Raw genomic sequence first — 16424 nt, forward strand, 5'->3', positions numbered from 1 at the left:
AACCACATCACTTTATTTGGCACATAAGAGACACTTACTATAGTATTCTTTTAATTGAACCTCTTGAGATAGGAAAACTTTGTTTATTTATTAAGTTGATCGTGTGCTCTTCATTACAGACTTTTAAACCAAGTTACACTTCTCAAAAAGGCATTGAATTGGTGGAATGACCCAAGTACCGTTGTGCACTGACGTTTCACCGTGTGGTTTTCTCACCTAAGTAATTAGCGTTATACTAATATTTTTTACCTGTTTCCAGTTGGCTGGAGTTGGACAGACATGCAGTCCTTGGCTTTCCTAAACTGGGCGCCTAACGAACCCAACGAAGCCTTCCACAATGGAGACGTGGGAGGAGAGAACTGTGTCGAGATGTACCCTGACGGACAATGGAATGATAACAACTGTATGCAGAAGAGAGGATATGCCTGTCGCCACCGCCAATGTGAGTACTCAGTATAACTGGTACAGACAGGCACAGGGTCCATTGATTCAGTATTTTCAGATGTAAATGCCACTGTTATTTCTCCTGCAGACTACACCACAGATGGCGGTGGTATAGTCATTCCCACCGATGCTCCCCAGGCTAGCGGTAAGTTTGCTAGACTAGTTGCAACATTGAACAAAAATAAACATAGATCGTTCCCGAAACCATAGATCATAAAAAAAAACACAGATCATATTCATTCATATGTTGTCCTTTGTTTAACAGGTACAGGACTGATCGCTGGGGCTGTGATTGGGGCCATTGTTGTCTTCACCTTGATATTTGGACTGCTTTATTACGTCTTCAGCATCAGAGGAGTCAAGCTGAGTGACGTCAGCTTCCCAACGAGAACGGGAAGGAGCGTTGATGTGGTAAGTGAAGCTTATAGCAACCGTGGTTTCTTAAGCATAAAATATGTACATGATGGTAACAGAGCACCAGAGAGGAAATAGCACTTAGCTGTAAACAAAGCAAATAACAAACAGGGATAATATCAAATCAAATATAAAGCCCTTCGTACATCAGCTGATATCTCAAAGTGCTGTACAGAAACCCAGCCTAAAATCCCAAACAGCAAGCAATGCAGGTGTAGAAGCAAGTTGGCTAGGAAAAACTCCCTAGAAAGGCCAAAACCTAGGAAGAAACCTAGAGAGGAACCAGGCTATGTGGGGTGGCCAGTACTCTTCTGGCTGTGCCGGGTGGAGATTATAACAGAACATGGCCAAGATGTTCATAAATGACCAGCATGGTCAACTACTAATAATCACAAGCAGAACAGTTGAAACTGGAGCAGCAGCACAGCCAGGTGGACTGGAAACAGCAAGGAGTCATCATGTCAGGTAGTCCTGAGGCATGGTCCTAGGGCTCAGGTCCTCCGAGAGAGAGAAAGAAAGAGAGAAAGAGAGAATTAGAGAGAGCATTCTTAAATTCACACAGGACACCGGATAAGACAGGAGAAGTACTCCAGATATAACAGACTGACCCTAGCCCCCCGACACATAAACTACTGCAGCATAAATACTGGAGGCTGAGACAGGAGGGGTCAGGAGACACTGTGGCCCCATCCGATGACACCCCCAAACAGGGCCAAACAGGAAGGATATAACCCTATAATAGACATCCTTGCCTAGTTCCTCTTATCTATATTGAGATAAGGGGCGATGTTCATGTGAGGAGGTTTACAGGGATTCATGAACACTCTCCAAATGTTCAAATTTAAGAATGAATCTTCCCTCAAATGACACGATTTGTTCTTATATTGCAGCCTGCTTTTAACAACCCCAACTTTGGAGGAGAATCGGAAACATGAAACATGGGATTTGGATGAGTTTTTGTATATTTGTAATGAACCATGATTGCCACACAGTTTCTCTTGTATAAGAAATCACCATGTCAATAACTTGGGTCTGTTTAAATAAAGCATGAATACAACAATCTCTAAGAACTGTTTTTGAGACATACATTTTTGAGAGAATATATTTTCTAATAATCTCTTTAATTCTTATAAATCGGTTGGCAACATGTAATATTTAAATTTCAAATGTTTATACTTTTTTTTAGGTTGGATGCTTGTCTGTGGTAGTATATATCGCACTACATTAGTAATAAAATCACTTTTCTGAATAACAAATAAACTGGGCTACAACTACCACCGGAGATTTAATATTTCTGCCAAATGGTCAAGCTATTTTACAATAATGTATGGAATTTTATTATTTACTATTGTATTTAATGTATTGATAATGCATTATTTTCTAAAAGAGGTTTGAATAAAATAAAAAAAAGTAACATTTTTTAATACTATTTCTAAGTGTCTTGCGTGCCGGAGACCTTTCAAATGTGTCTGTGGCTGAAAATATTGTAGTTATATTTTTACTTTATTTACTTTTGTTATATCATCCTATCATCTGATTTTTACTTTTGTTTAATAAATGTTCTGTTATCATTTCACCTCATAATTCAGTTTGCTTGTGTTAGGGACTGTGTAATAGCAGTCTAAGTCCAGAACATACTGTGGGAGGCACACAGTACTACATAGAGCCATGACTACATGGAACTCTATTCCACAGTACTACATAGAGCCATGACTACATGGAACTCTATTCCACAGTACTACATAGAGCCATGACTACATGGAACTCTATTCCACAGTACTACATAGAGCCATGACTACATGGAACTCTATTCCACAGTACTACATAGAGCCATGACTACATGGAACTCTATTCCACAGTACTACATAGAGCCATGACTACATGGAACTCTATTCCACAGTACTACATAGAGCCATGACTACATGGAACTCTATTCCACAGCACTACATAGAGCCATGACTACATGGAACTCTATTCCACAGTACTACATAGAGCCATGACTACATGGAACTCTATTCCACAGTACTACACAGAGCCATGACTACATGGAACTCTATTCCACAGTCCTACATGGAACTCTATTCCACAGTACTACATAGAGCCATGACTACATGGAACTCTATTCCACAGTACTACATAGAGCCATGACTACATTGAACTCTATTCCACAGCACTACATAGAGCCATGACTACATGGAACTCTATTCCACAGTACTGCATAGAGCCATGACTACATGGAACTCTATTCCACAGTACTACATAGAGCCATGACTACATGGAACTCTATTCCACAGTACTACATAGAGCCATAACTACATGGAACTCTATTCCACAGCACTACATAGAGCCATGACTACATGGAACTCTATTCCACAGTACTACATAGAGCCATGACTACATGGAACTGACGCAAGCAGTAAAAGTAGATTTAAAAAACACACAGATTTAGTACTGTAGATATGTGGTAGTGGTGGAGTAGAGGCCTGAGAGCACACAGTATTCTTCTAACTGTTACGGTAAAGCAATATATATATATTTTTTACCGTTATTTAACTAGGCAAGTCAGTTAGGAACAAATTCTTATTTTCAATGACAGCCTAGTAACAGTGGGTTAACTGCCTTGTTCAGGGGCAGAACAACATTTTTTTTTTTACCTTGTCCGCTTGGGGATTTGATCTTGCAATCTTTCGGTTACTAGTCCAACACTCTAACCACTAGACTACCTGCCTCGATGTATTCAGCTTTTCACTGCTGGTGACTTGCCAATGTTAATAGAGAAAGTACAAAATGTTTTGTAAATTCATACACTGTAAACTGTAGCTTGTGTTGTGCTTTTATTAATCGTTTGAATGTTTTTCAAGAGGATACATGGCCAAACGTATGTGGACACCCTTCAACTGAGTGGATTTGACTATTTCAGCCAAACCCGTTGCTGATAAGGTGTATAGAATCGAGCACACCGCCATGCTATCTCCATAGACAAACATCGGCAGTAAAACGGCCTTAGTGAAGAGTTCAGTGAGCTGAACATTCAAACGATTAACGATCAACGTGGCACCGTTATAGGATGCCACCCATCCAGCAAGTCAGTTGGTCACATTTCTGCCCTGCTAGAGCTTCCCCAGGTCGACTGTAAGTGCTGTTATTGTGAAGTGAAAATATCTAGGAGCAACAACGGCTCAGCTGTGAAGTGGTAGGCCACACAAGCTCAAGGATCGGGACCGCCGAGTGCTGAAGCGTGTAAAAACCGTCTGTGCTCTGTTGGAGCACTCACTACCTAGTTCCAAACTGCCTCTGGAAGCAACGTCAGCACAAGAACTGTTGGTCAGGAGTTTCATAAAATGGGTTTCCATGGCCGAGCAGCCGCACACACACAAGCCTAAGATCAACCATGCGCAATGCCATGCTTCGGTTGGAGTGGTGTAAAGCTTGTCGCCATTGGACTCTGGAGCAGTGGAAACATTCTCTGGATTTGATGAATCCCACTTCACCATCTGGCAGTCTGACTGACGAATCCAGGAGAACGCTACCCGCCCAAATGCATAGTGCTAACCGTAAAGTTTGCGGAAGGAGAAATAATGGTTTGTGGCTGTTTTTCATGATTCGGGCTAAGCCCCTTAGTTTCAGTGAACAGAAACCTTAATGCTACAGCATACAATAACATTCTAGACGATTCTGTACTTCCAACTTTGTGGTAACAGTTTGGGAAAGGTCCTTTCCTGTTGCAGCATGACAATGCCCCATGTAGTGTGTTTGTGGATTCTGGGATTAATTTACTTCTGATACCTTTCATCAAGGTTTTCGATTTCGTTTTTTTGTAAAAAGTCAAGGTAAACGAATCCATGAAAATAATATAATTTTAATGTGTCTTCAATTACCCAATTTTCATGAATTTGATGATATAAGCTTGAAGCCCATTCAAAAACAGTACGGGACTTGAACCAGGAAGAAGACTTTCATAGGGTATATAACGTTACCCAGGACCTTCTAATTAGCAGGTTTTGTATGGGTGGAGTTTTGACTTGCCAGGTGACATCACTAGACGGTATAAATGAATAGACCAATAACAAAGAGAGTTCCAAATTAGAGGGCAGCATTCCAGAAAGAACTTTTCTTCATTTAGAAGCCGATCGTCTTCCTGCTTTGTATGCGTTAGCTTACCTGTTGTATTAAAACACTCCTCTCGCTGACATTATTCACACGCTCTCAGCATTCGCTGCTTCAAGTTCAGTAGCCCACCGCTCCTCTCCTCGTTAGAGATATTACAGTACATTTGGAGAGTATTCAGACCCCTCGACTTTTTTTCACATTTTGTTAAGTTACAGCTTTATTCTAAAATGGATTAAATAAAAAAATGCCCTCATCTACACACAATACCCCATAATGACAAAGCAAAAACAGGTTTTTAGATTTTTTTGCAAATGTATGTACAAATAAAACACAGAAAAATCTTATTTACATAAGTATTCAGACCCTATGTTATGAGATTCAAAATTGAGCTCAGGTGCATCCTGTTTCCATTGATCATCCCTGTTTCTACAACTTGATTGGAGTCCACCCACCTTTGACAATGCAAGGCAGAGCAAAAACCAAGCCATGAGGTCGAAGGAATTGTCCATATAGCTCTGAGACAGGATTGTGTCGAGGCACAGATCTAGGGAAGGGTTCCAAAACATTTCTGCAGCATTGAAGGTCCTCAAGAACACAGCGGCCTCCATCAACCTCTACAGGATCGCTGGGTCCCCCACTGGACGGTTGAGCTAACGTAGGCTAATGTGATTAGCATGAGGTTGTAAGTAACAAGAAACATTCCCAGGACATAGACATATCTGATATTGGCAGAAAGCTTCAATTCTTGTTAATCTAACTACACTGTCCAATTTACAGTAGCTATTACAGTGAAATAATACTTGAACATGTATTCAACTAATTAGGCACATTTGGGCAGTCTTGATACAACATTTTGAACAGAAATGCAATGGTTCATTGCATCAGTCTAAAACGTTGCACATACACTGCTGCCATCTAAAACATACACTGCTGCCATCCAAAATCTAAATTGAGCCTTGGCTGGCATAATACATTATGGTCTTTCTCGCGCATTTCAAAGATGATGGTACATCAAAAATACAAAAAAAATGCCAAAATACCAGATCTAATGTGTTATATTTTTCCTCAAACTTCAAAGTGTTTCCTTTCAAATGGTCCTGAGCTCCAGGCAGTTAGATTTGGGTATGTCATTTTAGGCAAAAGTTTAAAGAAAGGGGAAACACCAAGACTCTTCCTAGAGTCCGACCAAACTGCAATCAGGGGAGAAGGGCCTTGGTCAGGGACCTGACACCTACCTTACCTGACACCCTAGAGACCCACTTCAATTTGCTTTCCGCCCCAATAGATCCACAAACGATGCAATGTCACTCATGTCTAATAAATGTATCGCAGTGTGTGTGTGTGGCAGGCTTACAATGATGGCAACAAAAACATCTGAGAGTGTGCTGACCCTGGTACACAGCTGGAGGTTGAATGTAAAGGGGTACGGGACTATGAAAAGTTTGGGAACCACTGGTCTACCGTATCAAAAGCTTTGGCCAAGTCAATAAAAACAGTAGCACAACATTGCTTAGAATCAAGAGCAATGGTGACATAATTGAGGAGCTTTAAGGTTGCAGTGACACATCCATAGCCTGAGCAGAAACCAGATTGCATACCTGAGAGAATACTATAGACATCAAGAAAGCTGATCAGTTGATTATTGACAAGTTTTTCCAACACAAACATGGCAAAATAGAAATAGACCTGTAACAGTTAGGATCAGCTTGATCTCCCCCTTTAAATAAAGGTTGAACCGTGGCTGCCTTCCAAGCAATGGGAACCTCCCCAGAGAGGAGAGACAGGTTAAAACAGGTCAGCGATAGGCTTGGTGGTGATAGGGTCTAAATCACCTGACCCAGATGTTTTTTTTTGGGGGGGGGGGGGTCAAGTTTCAGGAGCTCATTCAGCACCTCGGACTCAGTGACTGCCTGCAGGGAGAAACTTTGTAGCGGGGCAGGTGGGAAAAGAGGGAGGAGCATCGGGGACAGTCACATTAGAAAAGGTGGGAGATGAGGAAATGTTGGACAGCAAGGAGGCATGGCTGAGTCATCAGCAACACAGTTAATTAATTCCGTTTTTTGAACGTATCTAGGGGGGGGGGTTACATGTTCTTACATTGAAATCATGTTTTATAGCAGACGTTATAATTATGAAATCTATCAGAATGCCCATAGTTTGATGTGGCACTGTATTACTGTAGTTATAGCAGAATAATTCACATAGCCAGCACATTGTCCCCCAAAGTTTATTGCCTCAAACATTTTACAGTGCAGAGGTCTGAATATACTGTTGAGCCACAATTCATCTTCAGCAGCCAAGCTACAAAATGTCTGCAAAACAGCATCTTTGGGAAAACTTGAGTCAAAAGAAAACCAAAATTCATTGTCAATCAGTCTTTATACATCTCTGTACATTGCAGCTCAAACTATTTACATATTTCCACAAGGCAAAAAAGTTTAATTACAAAAGATTTCTGCACATTTTCCCAGTAAATGACCAAGGTGATGTTGTTCCTTTTAGCGTGATATCATATATTTATGGACAATAATTATAATTCTGCACACAGAATACCTGAAGCGCAAAAAAAAAAAGATTGAAATGAAGCATGACAATAAAGCTTCAAAAATATGAGAAAGGACATGTAACATGACATAGAAACCAGAGCAACGTTTTAGTCAGTACAAAATGTAGAACGTCATCTCAAAACAGGACAACATTTCATTTCATGTGCAGTTTGACATCCAAGTTGGGTAACTCAAAGTATGATTGATTGATTACAAAGCAGCCTACTTTGGAGGGGGATTTTTTAAATATATATATTTAAAAGAAAAAGCCATGGTACCAGTTTACTCTATTCATACGGTTCATATTTGTGATAAAATAAATACAAACGCATTTTTCCTTTTGTGGTTTCATGTGCAGCCCTTATATATTTGTACGCCAATAGAAATAGCTTTTCCAGTGAGCTCCAATTTCTTTTTTTTTTTTTTTTTACAGTATAGTTACAATAAAACAATTCATTTAACTAAACGGCACAGATTTAGTCAATTTTAAGCAAAGCATGGTGATGTAAACCAATCTCCAATCTTTCATCAAAAACAGTATTTTATTCATGTTCTATGTATCATTTTGCATTCGCCGCCCTGTTTTATTGCTCTTAACCAAAGCCTTTACAACAAGCAAGAGGACTCCAACCCTAGAGGAGAACCCTGGAGGAAACCCCAAAAAAATCACACTGAAACAAGTGCAAATGACACACATTGGTTTTGTATCTTGCTGTAAGCATTGTTGTGTTAATGCTGAAATGAGAGAGAGAGAGGCAGGGTTGTATAGGCTTACATATCAGAATATTGATTGACTGGTGCAAAATAATAAGGATCGCTAGTATTTCGCCATCAATAACATCCGTTAAACATGAAATAAACCACCGATTTAATCAAATACAAGTGTGTAAATTGTAATACCATCAAACCCCCACCTTTTTTATTTTAAGTCAGAGAAACAAATACCAAGTCATTCATTCTACAGAAATTCAACAGGGCGCTTTAAAGGGAAATTATGTCAATTCAGTCTACAGAAAGGCATTGTCTAGGTCTGGTAATCTTTGATCTCAATGATTAGACGGTGCTGAACACACAATGAAGATAAATGTCCATGATAAAAATTAATACTCCTCTAAAAGACAGTCTATGTCCAAATTGGACCCTGTTCCCTATATAGTAGACTACTTGGTAAAAAAATAAAAATAATAGTGCACTATATAGGGAATAGGGTGCAATTTGGGACGCACGTCTTGTGTCATCTAGGGAGTTGTGTGGTCTAAAAATGGTGGTAATAGGCACTGAAGAGATAAAATGGGCAATAGGGTCAAAGACCAGTTGTAAGATTTAGCCAATCATTTGCCCAGTCACTTCTGCTGACCTGTGTGGTACATAAAACTGTATTTTCGACTACCATACGAAAAAAGAAAAAAAAAACCCAGCAATCATTTAGATGTGTTGATAAGTGTTATTTTCAAATGACATGGGCCGTTATTGTACGTACGCACAAGACGTGACACCAGAGCTACGCAAAGGATGTAAAATAAACAGCCGGTCAACGCTTCCTCACAGGTTGCCAGTCCTACAGCGAATCATTTCCAACGGTCACGACTGTTCGGAAAGGGAAGAGTATCCTGCTTTTCAAAACTCCTACCCACATACTAAATCCACTTTTGACTTCAGTTAAATGGGACTTGCTTTGTCAATGATCAATACAAGATGATGCTATATTCAATAAGTATTCCATTTGGGGAGACAGACCTTAAAAAAAAAACCCATCTAAGGTACTTTTAATTTCTACTGAACGACGTCTGTATAAAAACTGGTTTGATGCGCAGCTTCAGCCTGAGTGTTAAAAAGCATGTATGCTGGATAGATTACACAACTAGAGAAAACGCTCTCAGCCATCACATTAGGCCACAGGTCCCTCTCTCTCTCTCCACCTCCATCAGACAGCGTTGCTCTGCTTCCCATGTGCAGTGAAGATGAGGTAGTTACTTCCTGCTTCCTGTCTGAAGAGTAAGGACCAGGGGTTACTGGTCAAATCCGACCATTTGGTTTTCTTATCTAAAATGTCTTAGATGAGCAGTTGTTGACAAAAAAAAAGGGAAAGCAAGTACAAAATCCAACTCAAATCATATTTCTGTCACGACTGACTGAACATAGTGGACCTGCCCTGGCACGTAGAATCCATCTCTTTTGAAGAGAAAAATGGGGGGGGGGAAATATAATAATATATCTTCACAAAAAAAGCATCAAGGACTATCTTTGTCTCCATTCAAGAATACTGACGTCCCATATTTCAGGACAATGCATCTAGTCACTTTATAATACTTTATGGTACAGCAGAGACATACTAACTATATCCTGCCGAATTCGAACAGTATTATTATAGACGTGTCTTGGATGGATCCCTTCACTTCTATAGGACTTTTTAGTTGGTTGTGAAGTAAAACAATTGGCCATATCAACGCTTTTAATCAAACAAAAAAAAAAACTTAATTGAAACAATATATTTAAAGTGATATAATAATAAAGATCATGATAATGAGGCTAATAAATAAGCTTTTGTCATTACTGCTTTGCATTACCACAGGAGAAAGGTGAGAGGCCTCTCTGAACCACAACCAAAAAAAAAAAGCAGGTATCTTCAGACAACCATCCCACAGGGACATGGCCTCACTGACCTCCAAGACAGACAGGACCCAGAGGGGTGGGGCAGGCCATGGGAAGACACCCCTACTGACCCCCAGAGGGGTGGGGCAGGCCACGGGGAGACACCCCTACTGACACCCAGAGGGGTGGGGCAGGCCACGGGGAGACACCCCTACTGACCCCCAGAGGGGTGGGGCAGGCCACGGGGAGACACCCCTACTGACCCCCAGAGGGGTGGGGCAGGCCACGGGGAGACACCCCTACTGACCCCCAGAGGGGTGGGGCAGGCCACGGGGAGACACCCCTACTGACCCCCAGAGGGGTTGGGCAGGCCACGGGGAGACAGCCCTACTGACCCCCAGAGGGGTTGAGCAGGCCATGGGAAGACACCCCTACTGACCCCCAGAGGGGTGGGGCAGGCCACGGTGAGACAGCCCTACTGACCCCCAGAGGGGTTGAGCAGGCCATGGGAAGACACCCCTACTGACCCCCAGAGGGGTGGGGCAGGCCACGGGGAGACACCCCTACTGACCCCCAGAGGGGTTGGGCAGGCCACGGGGAGACACCCCTACTGACCCCCAGAGGGGTGGGGCAGGCCACGGGGAGACACCCCTACTGACCCCCAGAGGGGTTGAGCAGGCCATGGGAAGACACCCCTACTGACCCCCAGAGGGGTGGGGCAGGCCACGGGGAGACAGCCCTACTGACCCCCAGAGGGGTGGCAGGGCCAGTCAGCTGGCTGTGCGGTTCGTTGTTGAGAAAGGGAGGAAATCCTATTCAGCTCCGCCCCCATCAGCCCCCCCTGAGCTCCAGAGGATGTGATAGTTGTTTGTTGATGAACCCTTCAATGTGACCAACAGAGGACAGGGACCCGAAAATGCATGTAATCCGTGTGTGTGTGTGTGAGATAGATATATATATATATAGATATATGTAGTTGAGAGAAAAAAGGTGACTTGGTATCCATGTGAACAACTTGCAGAGGGACTTGGGATCCTGCATTCATCAGAAGGCCCGTCAATAAATAAAACCAAGACGGATGTCGCGGACAGGGAAAGCCAGGGCTGGGCTAGGCATTGTCGACAGGGCAGGGCTGAGAAGCGGTCACTGTGCCTCACGAGTGTCCAGTCGGAGCCACTGCAGTCCCTGCCGTGTGTGACGCACCAAAGAGCTCATGGTGGACGTCAGGCTCAACGGGCCCAGAGCCAAGTCCAACTCAGACAGCAAACCTAGAGACATGGAGAGATAAGGAAATAGACTGAGTAGGAGTAATGAAACACTCGCATGAATATTACTACAATCAAAATCAAGTGTATTTTTAAAGCCCTTTTTACAAATCAGCCGACGTCAAAGCGCCGTACAGAAACCCAGCCTAAAACCTCATCACCAGTATCTTTTCCCCCACGGTGATCATGACCTCTAGTGGTCACACGCAGAACTACAGCTATAAAGAATCCACATTCCTGTGTAATAATATCCCTATGACTTTAACCCTCCCCTTTGCTCCGCCTCACCACTGCCTTTGTGGGCCAGCTCGTCAGCCTGCTCCCAGATGTCGTGAGCACTCAGGAAGAGTGCCGTGATGTTGACGTAGGAAGACGCCACCTGCTGGATGACCTGTGGAATGGCCACGGTGCTGACGGTGCCTGACCCCGCCCCGCTGCTGTGGTTGGAGCCCGGCCCAGAACTGGCTGTGCTGGCAGGAGACGGCATGGGAGACATGGGGGATGGGGTACCTGTGCTTCTGGGGAAGAGAGAGCAAGCCAGGGCATGAGACTAAGGGACAAATCATTCACTAAACCCTAAAACTCAACTAAATCAACTAAAGATGGGGAGAGGTCGGTCTATAATAAAGTGCCGCTCTGCCTTCTTAACAACACTATCAACAAGGCAGGTCCTACAGGACCTAGTTTCTACCTTCTTAACAACACTATCAACAAGGCAGGTTCTACAGGACCTAGTTTCTACCTTCTTAACAACACTATCAACAAGGCAGGTCCTACAGGCCCTAGTTTCTACCTTCTTAACAACACTGTCAACAAGGCAGGTTCTACAGGACCTAGTTTCTACCTTCTTAACAACACTATCAACAAGGCAGGTTCTACAGGACCTAGTTTCTACCTTCTTAACAACACTATCAACAAGGCAGGTCCTACAGGCCCTAGTTTCTACCTTCTTAACAACACTGTCAACAAGGCAGGTTCTACAGGACCTAGTTTCTACCTTCTTAACAACACTATCAACAAGGCAGGTCCTACAGGACCTAGTTTCTACCTTCTTAACAACACTATCAACAAGGCAGGTTCTACAGGACCTAGTTTCTACCTTCTTAACAACACTATCAACAAGGCAGGTCCTACAGGACCTAGTCTCTACCTTCTTAACAACACTATCAACAAGACAGGTTCTACAGGACCTAGTTTCTACCTTCTTAACAACACTATCAACAAGGCAGGTTCTACAGGACCTAGTTTCTACCTTCTTAACAACACTATCAACAAGGCAGGTCCTACAGGCCCTAGTTTCTACCTTCTTAACAACACTATCAACAAGGCAGGTCCTACAGGCCCTAGTTTCTACCTTCTTAACAACACTATCAACAAGGCAGGTCCTACAGGGCCTAGTTTCTACCTTCTTAACAACACTATCAACAAGGCAGGTTCTACAGGCCCTAGTTTCTACCTTCTTAACAACACTATCAACAAGGCAGGTCCTACAGGACCTAGTTTCTACCTTCTTAACAACACTATCAACAAGGCAGGTCCTACAGGACCTAGTCTCTACCTTCTTAACAACACTAACAACAAGGCAGGTCCTACAGGCCCTAGTTTCTACCTTCTTAACAACACTATCAACAAGGCAGGTCCTACAGGCCCTAGTTTCTACTTTCTTAACAACACTATCAACAAGGCAGGTCCTACAGGCCCTAGTTTCTACCTTCTTAACAACACTATCAACAAGGCAGGTTCTACAGGACCTAGTTTCTACCTTCTTAACAACACTATCAACAAGGCAGGTCCTACAGGCCCTAGTTTCTACCTTCTTAACAACACTATCAACAAGGCAGGTCCTACAGGCCCTAGTTTCTACCTTCTTAACAGCACTATCAACAAGGCAGGTCCTACAGGCCCTAGTTTCTACCTTCTTAACAGCACTATCAACAAGGCAGGTCCTACAGGCCCTAGTTTCTACCTTCTTAACAACACTATCAACAAGGCAGGTCCTACAGGCCCTAGTCTCTACCTTCTTAACAACACTATCAACAAGGCAGGTCCTACAGGCCCTAGTTTTGTCACACCTTGACTACTGTTCAGTTGTGTGGTCAAGCGCCACAAAGAGGGACTTAGGAAAATTGCAATTGGCTCAGAACAGGGCAGCACGGCTGGCCCTTGGATGTACACCGAGAGCTAACAATAATATGCATATCAACGTCTCCTGGCTCAAAGTGGAGGAGAGATTAACTTCATCACTACTTGTATTTATGAGAGGTATTGACATGTTGAATACGCCGAGCTGTCTTGTCTAAACTACTGGCACACCCATCCATACTCCACAAGACATGTCACAAGAGGTTTCTTCACAGTTTCCAGAACAGACTGTGGGAGGCATACAGTAGTACATAGAGCCATGACTACATGGAACTCTATTCCACAGTACTACATAGAGCCATGACTACATGGAACTCTATTCCACAGTACTACATAGAGCCATGACTACATGGAACTCTATTCCACAGTACTACATAGAGCCATGACTACATGGAACTCTATTCCACAGTACTACATAGAGCCATGACTACATGGAACTCTATTCCACATCAGGTAACTGATGCCAGCAGTAGATTCAGATTTTTTTTTTTTTAAAGAAGATACAAAACACCTTATGGAACAGCAGGGACTGTGAAGCAACACAAACATAGGCACAGACACATACATACGCACTACACACACACACACACACACACACACACACACACACACACACACACACACACACGTAGATAGTTATGTGGTAGTGGTGGAGTAGGGGCCTGAGGTCAAACAGTGTGTTGTGAAATCTGTGAATGTATTGTAACGTTTTTAAACTGTATAAACTGCCTTAATTTACCTGGACCCCAGGAAGAGTAGCTGCTGCTTTGTCAGGAACTAAATGGGGATCCATAATAAACCCCCAGGTAGAGTAGCTGCTGCCTTGGCAGGAACTAAATGGGGATCCATAATAAACCCCCAGGTAGAGTAGCTGCTGCCTTGGCAGGAACTAAATGGGGCTCCATAATAAACCCCCAGGTAGAGTAGCTGCTGCCTTGGCAGGAACTAAATGGGGATCCATGATATATACAAACACAGATCTACAACAGTTTATACAGGTATTAGATGAAAGACTTACTTTGAGACACATGGTGAAGGAGCCTGGGTTACAGACTTTATAGAGCTCTGAAAAGGAGGATGAGAGACGATGTCTTATTATTTATTTCCAACGTTTAAATAAATAAAAACATTAGGTTGACTGCTCCAAAGATCGGTTTCCCCAGAAACATATACTGAACAAAAATATTTAAAAAAATGCAACATGCAACAAAGGGCGTCACTACAGTCCCTGGTTCGAATCCAGGCTGCATCACATCCGGCCGTGATTGGGAGACCCACAGGGCGGCGCACAATTGGCCCAGTGTTGTCCAGGTTTGGCCGGGGTAGGCCGTCAATGTAAGTAAGAGTTTGTTCTCAACTGACTTGCCCAGTTAAATAAAAAGGTTTTTCCATTTTTATTTAAGGAAATCAGTCAATAGAAATAAATTCATTAGGCCCTAATCTATGGATTTCACATGACTGGACAGGGGCACAGCCATGGGTGGGCCTGGGAGGGCACCCACCCACTGAGGAGCCAGGCTCAGACAATCAGACATGAGCTTTTCCCTACAAAAGGGCTTCATTACAGACATAAATACTCCTCAGTTTCATCAGCTGTTCGGATAGCTTTTCTCAGACATGGTTATACGTGGTCTGAGGTTGTGAGGCCGGTTGGACGTACTGCCAAATTCTCTAAAATGAAGTTGGAGACGGCTTATGGTAGAAAAATTCACATTCAATTATCTTGCAACAGCTCTGGTGGACATTCCTGCAGACAGCATGCCAATTGCACTCTCCCTAAACACTTGAGACATCTGTAGCATTGCGTTGTGTGACAAAACTGCACATTTTAGAGTGGCTTTTTATTGTCCCCAGCACAAGGTGCACCTGTGTAGTGCTCATGCTGTTTAATCAGCTTCTTGATATGCCACACCTAGGAGAGACGTGTTTGCCTGCGCTGCAGACGGCTATATCGGTCAGCTAATACAAGACTATTAAAAAGGCCCAGTGCACTACTTGTGAAAGAAATGTCTTCAGATTTCTCAGGGGGTGCTACATCATCCCTACTTCCTGCGGTGACGATGGGCCCAACACCTTACGTTTATATTTTTGTTCAGTATAGATTTAAACCAGGGGAGAATGACTGCCCCCTCTCATTGAAACCATGGAAGTTTAAGACCGACCACGGTACTGCAGTCATTGTTTGCAGAAAACAGGATCCCCCCCATGAGTGAATGGGAAAATTGCGATCTTCTTCAAATTAATTTGGCTTCAATAAAATCTGTTTGGCTTTGTCCAGTCATATTTAGAGTCTTTGACCTGGACAACAACAAAAAAAGCACTTCAGCAATTATGTTTTTTTTTATAACTAACCCAAGATTTTTTTTAAATGTAAACTTTATTTAACTAAGCCAAGATGGACCACAGCCTGTCGTTTCCAATGGGAGCAAATTAATCACATTGGGCAGAACAAAAGCAGAGAGGTGGGCAGTGCCAAGCACGAGCTAACAAGATCCTATTGGCACATTCTAGCATGTATTTGCATATTTCCATTAGGGAACGCCTACTCTGAAGTGCGTGTGTGCAATATATTCAATTGTCCACTCCTAAACAATTACATTTTTGGAAACTTGGGCAAACAGTAAATAAAACAAAAGATGTAGTCCACTCTTCATAAAACAGATTCTAGTTTTGGAAACAGAAAACTGTATGGAGATCAAGATGTTTTAAAAATCTATGAGAAAAATTGCAGAATGACGGCCAAAATCCATCTCGCTCCATCTTCATCCACTTCCTCTCGTCACAATAGTTGGTGGTGAGTGGAAATGCCAACCGGACGCTTCCGATTTATACATCCGGTGAAACTTCAGACCCTCCCCCGGGTCGAGTCCCCGGACCCTCCCCCGGGTCGAGTCCCCGGACCCTCCCCCGG

General features: G+C 42.9%; 2 protein-coding genes across 4 annotated transcripts in view; one reads left to right on the top strand and one right to left on the bottom strand.

The window, feature by feature from the left end:
- Positions 1–2132, top strand: part of LOC139421820 (uncharacterized) — a 42429-nt gene extending 40297 nt beyond the window's left edge. Inside the window, exons 46-49 of the mRNA XM_071172941.1 lie at positions 260–442; positions 533–589; positions 710–855; positions 1749–2132. Of these exons, the coding sequence (XP_071029042.1) occupies positions 260–442; positions 533–589; positions 710–855; positions 1749–1793 (431 nt within the window). The 3' untranslated portion in view covers positions 1794–2132. The remainder of the gene's footprint in view (positions 1–259; positions 443–532; positions 590–709; positions 856–1748) is intronic.
- An 8491-nt stretch (positions 2133–10623) lies between these two features.
- Positions 10624–16424, bottom strand: part of LOC139422686 (AF4/FMR2 family member 1-like) — a 72329-nt gene continuing 66528 nt past the window's right edge. For 2 of the 3 annotated variants that reach the window (XM_071173888.1, XM_071173890.1), the window contains exons 17-19: positions 14532–14578; positions 11660–11889; positions 11022–11374 (exon numbers count right to left, since the gene is read on the bottom strand). In XM_071173888.1, coding sequence (XP_071029989.1) covers positions 11250–11374; positions 11660–11889; positions 14532–14578 — 402 coding nt within the window. In that variant the 3' untranslated portion in view covers positions 11022–11249. Of the gene's footprint in view, positions 11375–11659; positions 11890–14531; positions 14579–16424 lie in introns of all 3 variants that reach the window. The other variant, XM_071173889.1, reaches the window with a different exon arrangement.

This window comes from Oncorhynchus clarkii, chromosome 12, assembly GCF_045791955.1.
Source record: "Oncorhynchus clarkii lewisi isolate Uvic-CL-2024 chromosome 12, UVic_Ocla_1.0, whole genome shotgun sequence".
In the NCBI taxonomy this organism is placed as follows: Eukaryota; Metazoa; Chordata; class Actinopteri; order Salmoniformes; family Salmonidae; genus Oncorhynchus; species Oncorhynchus clarkii.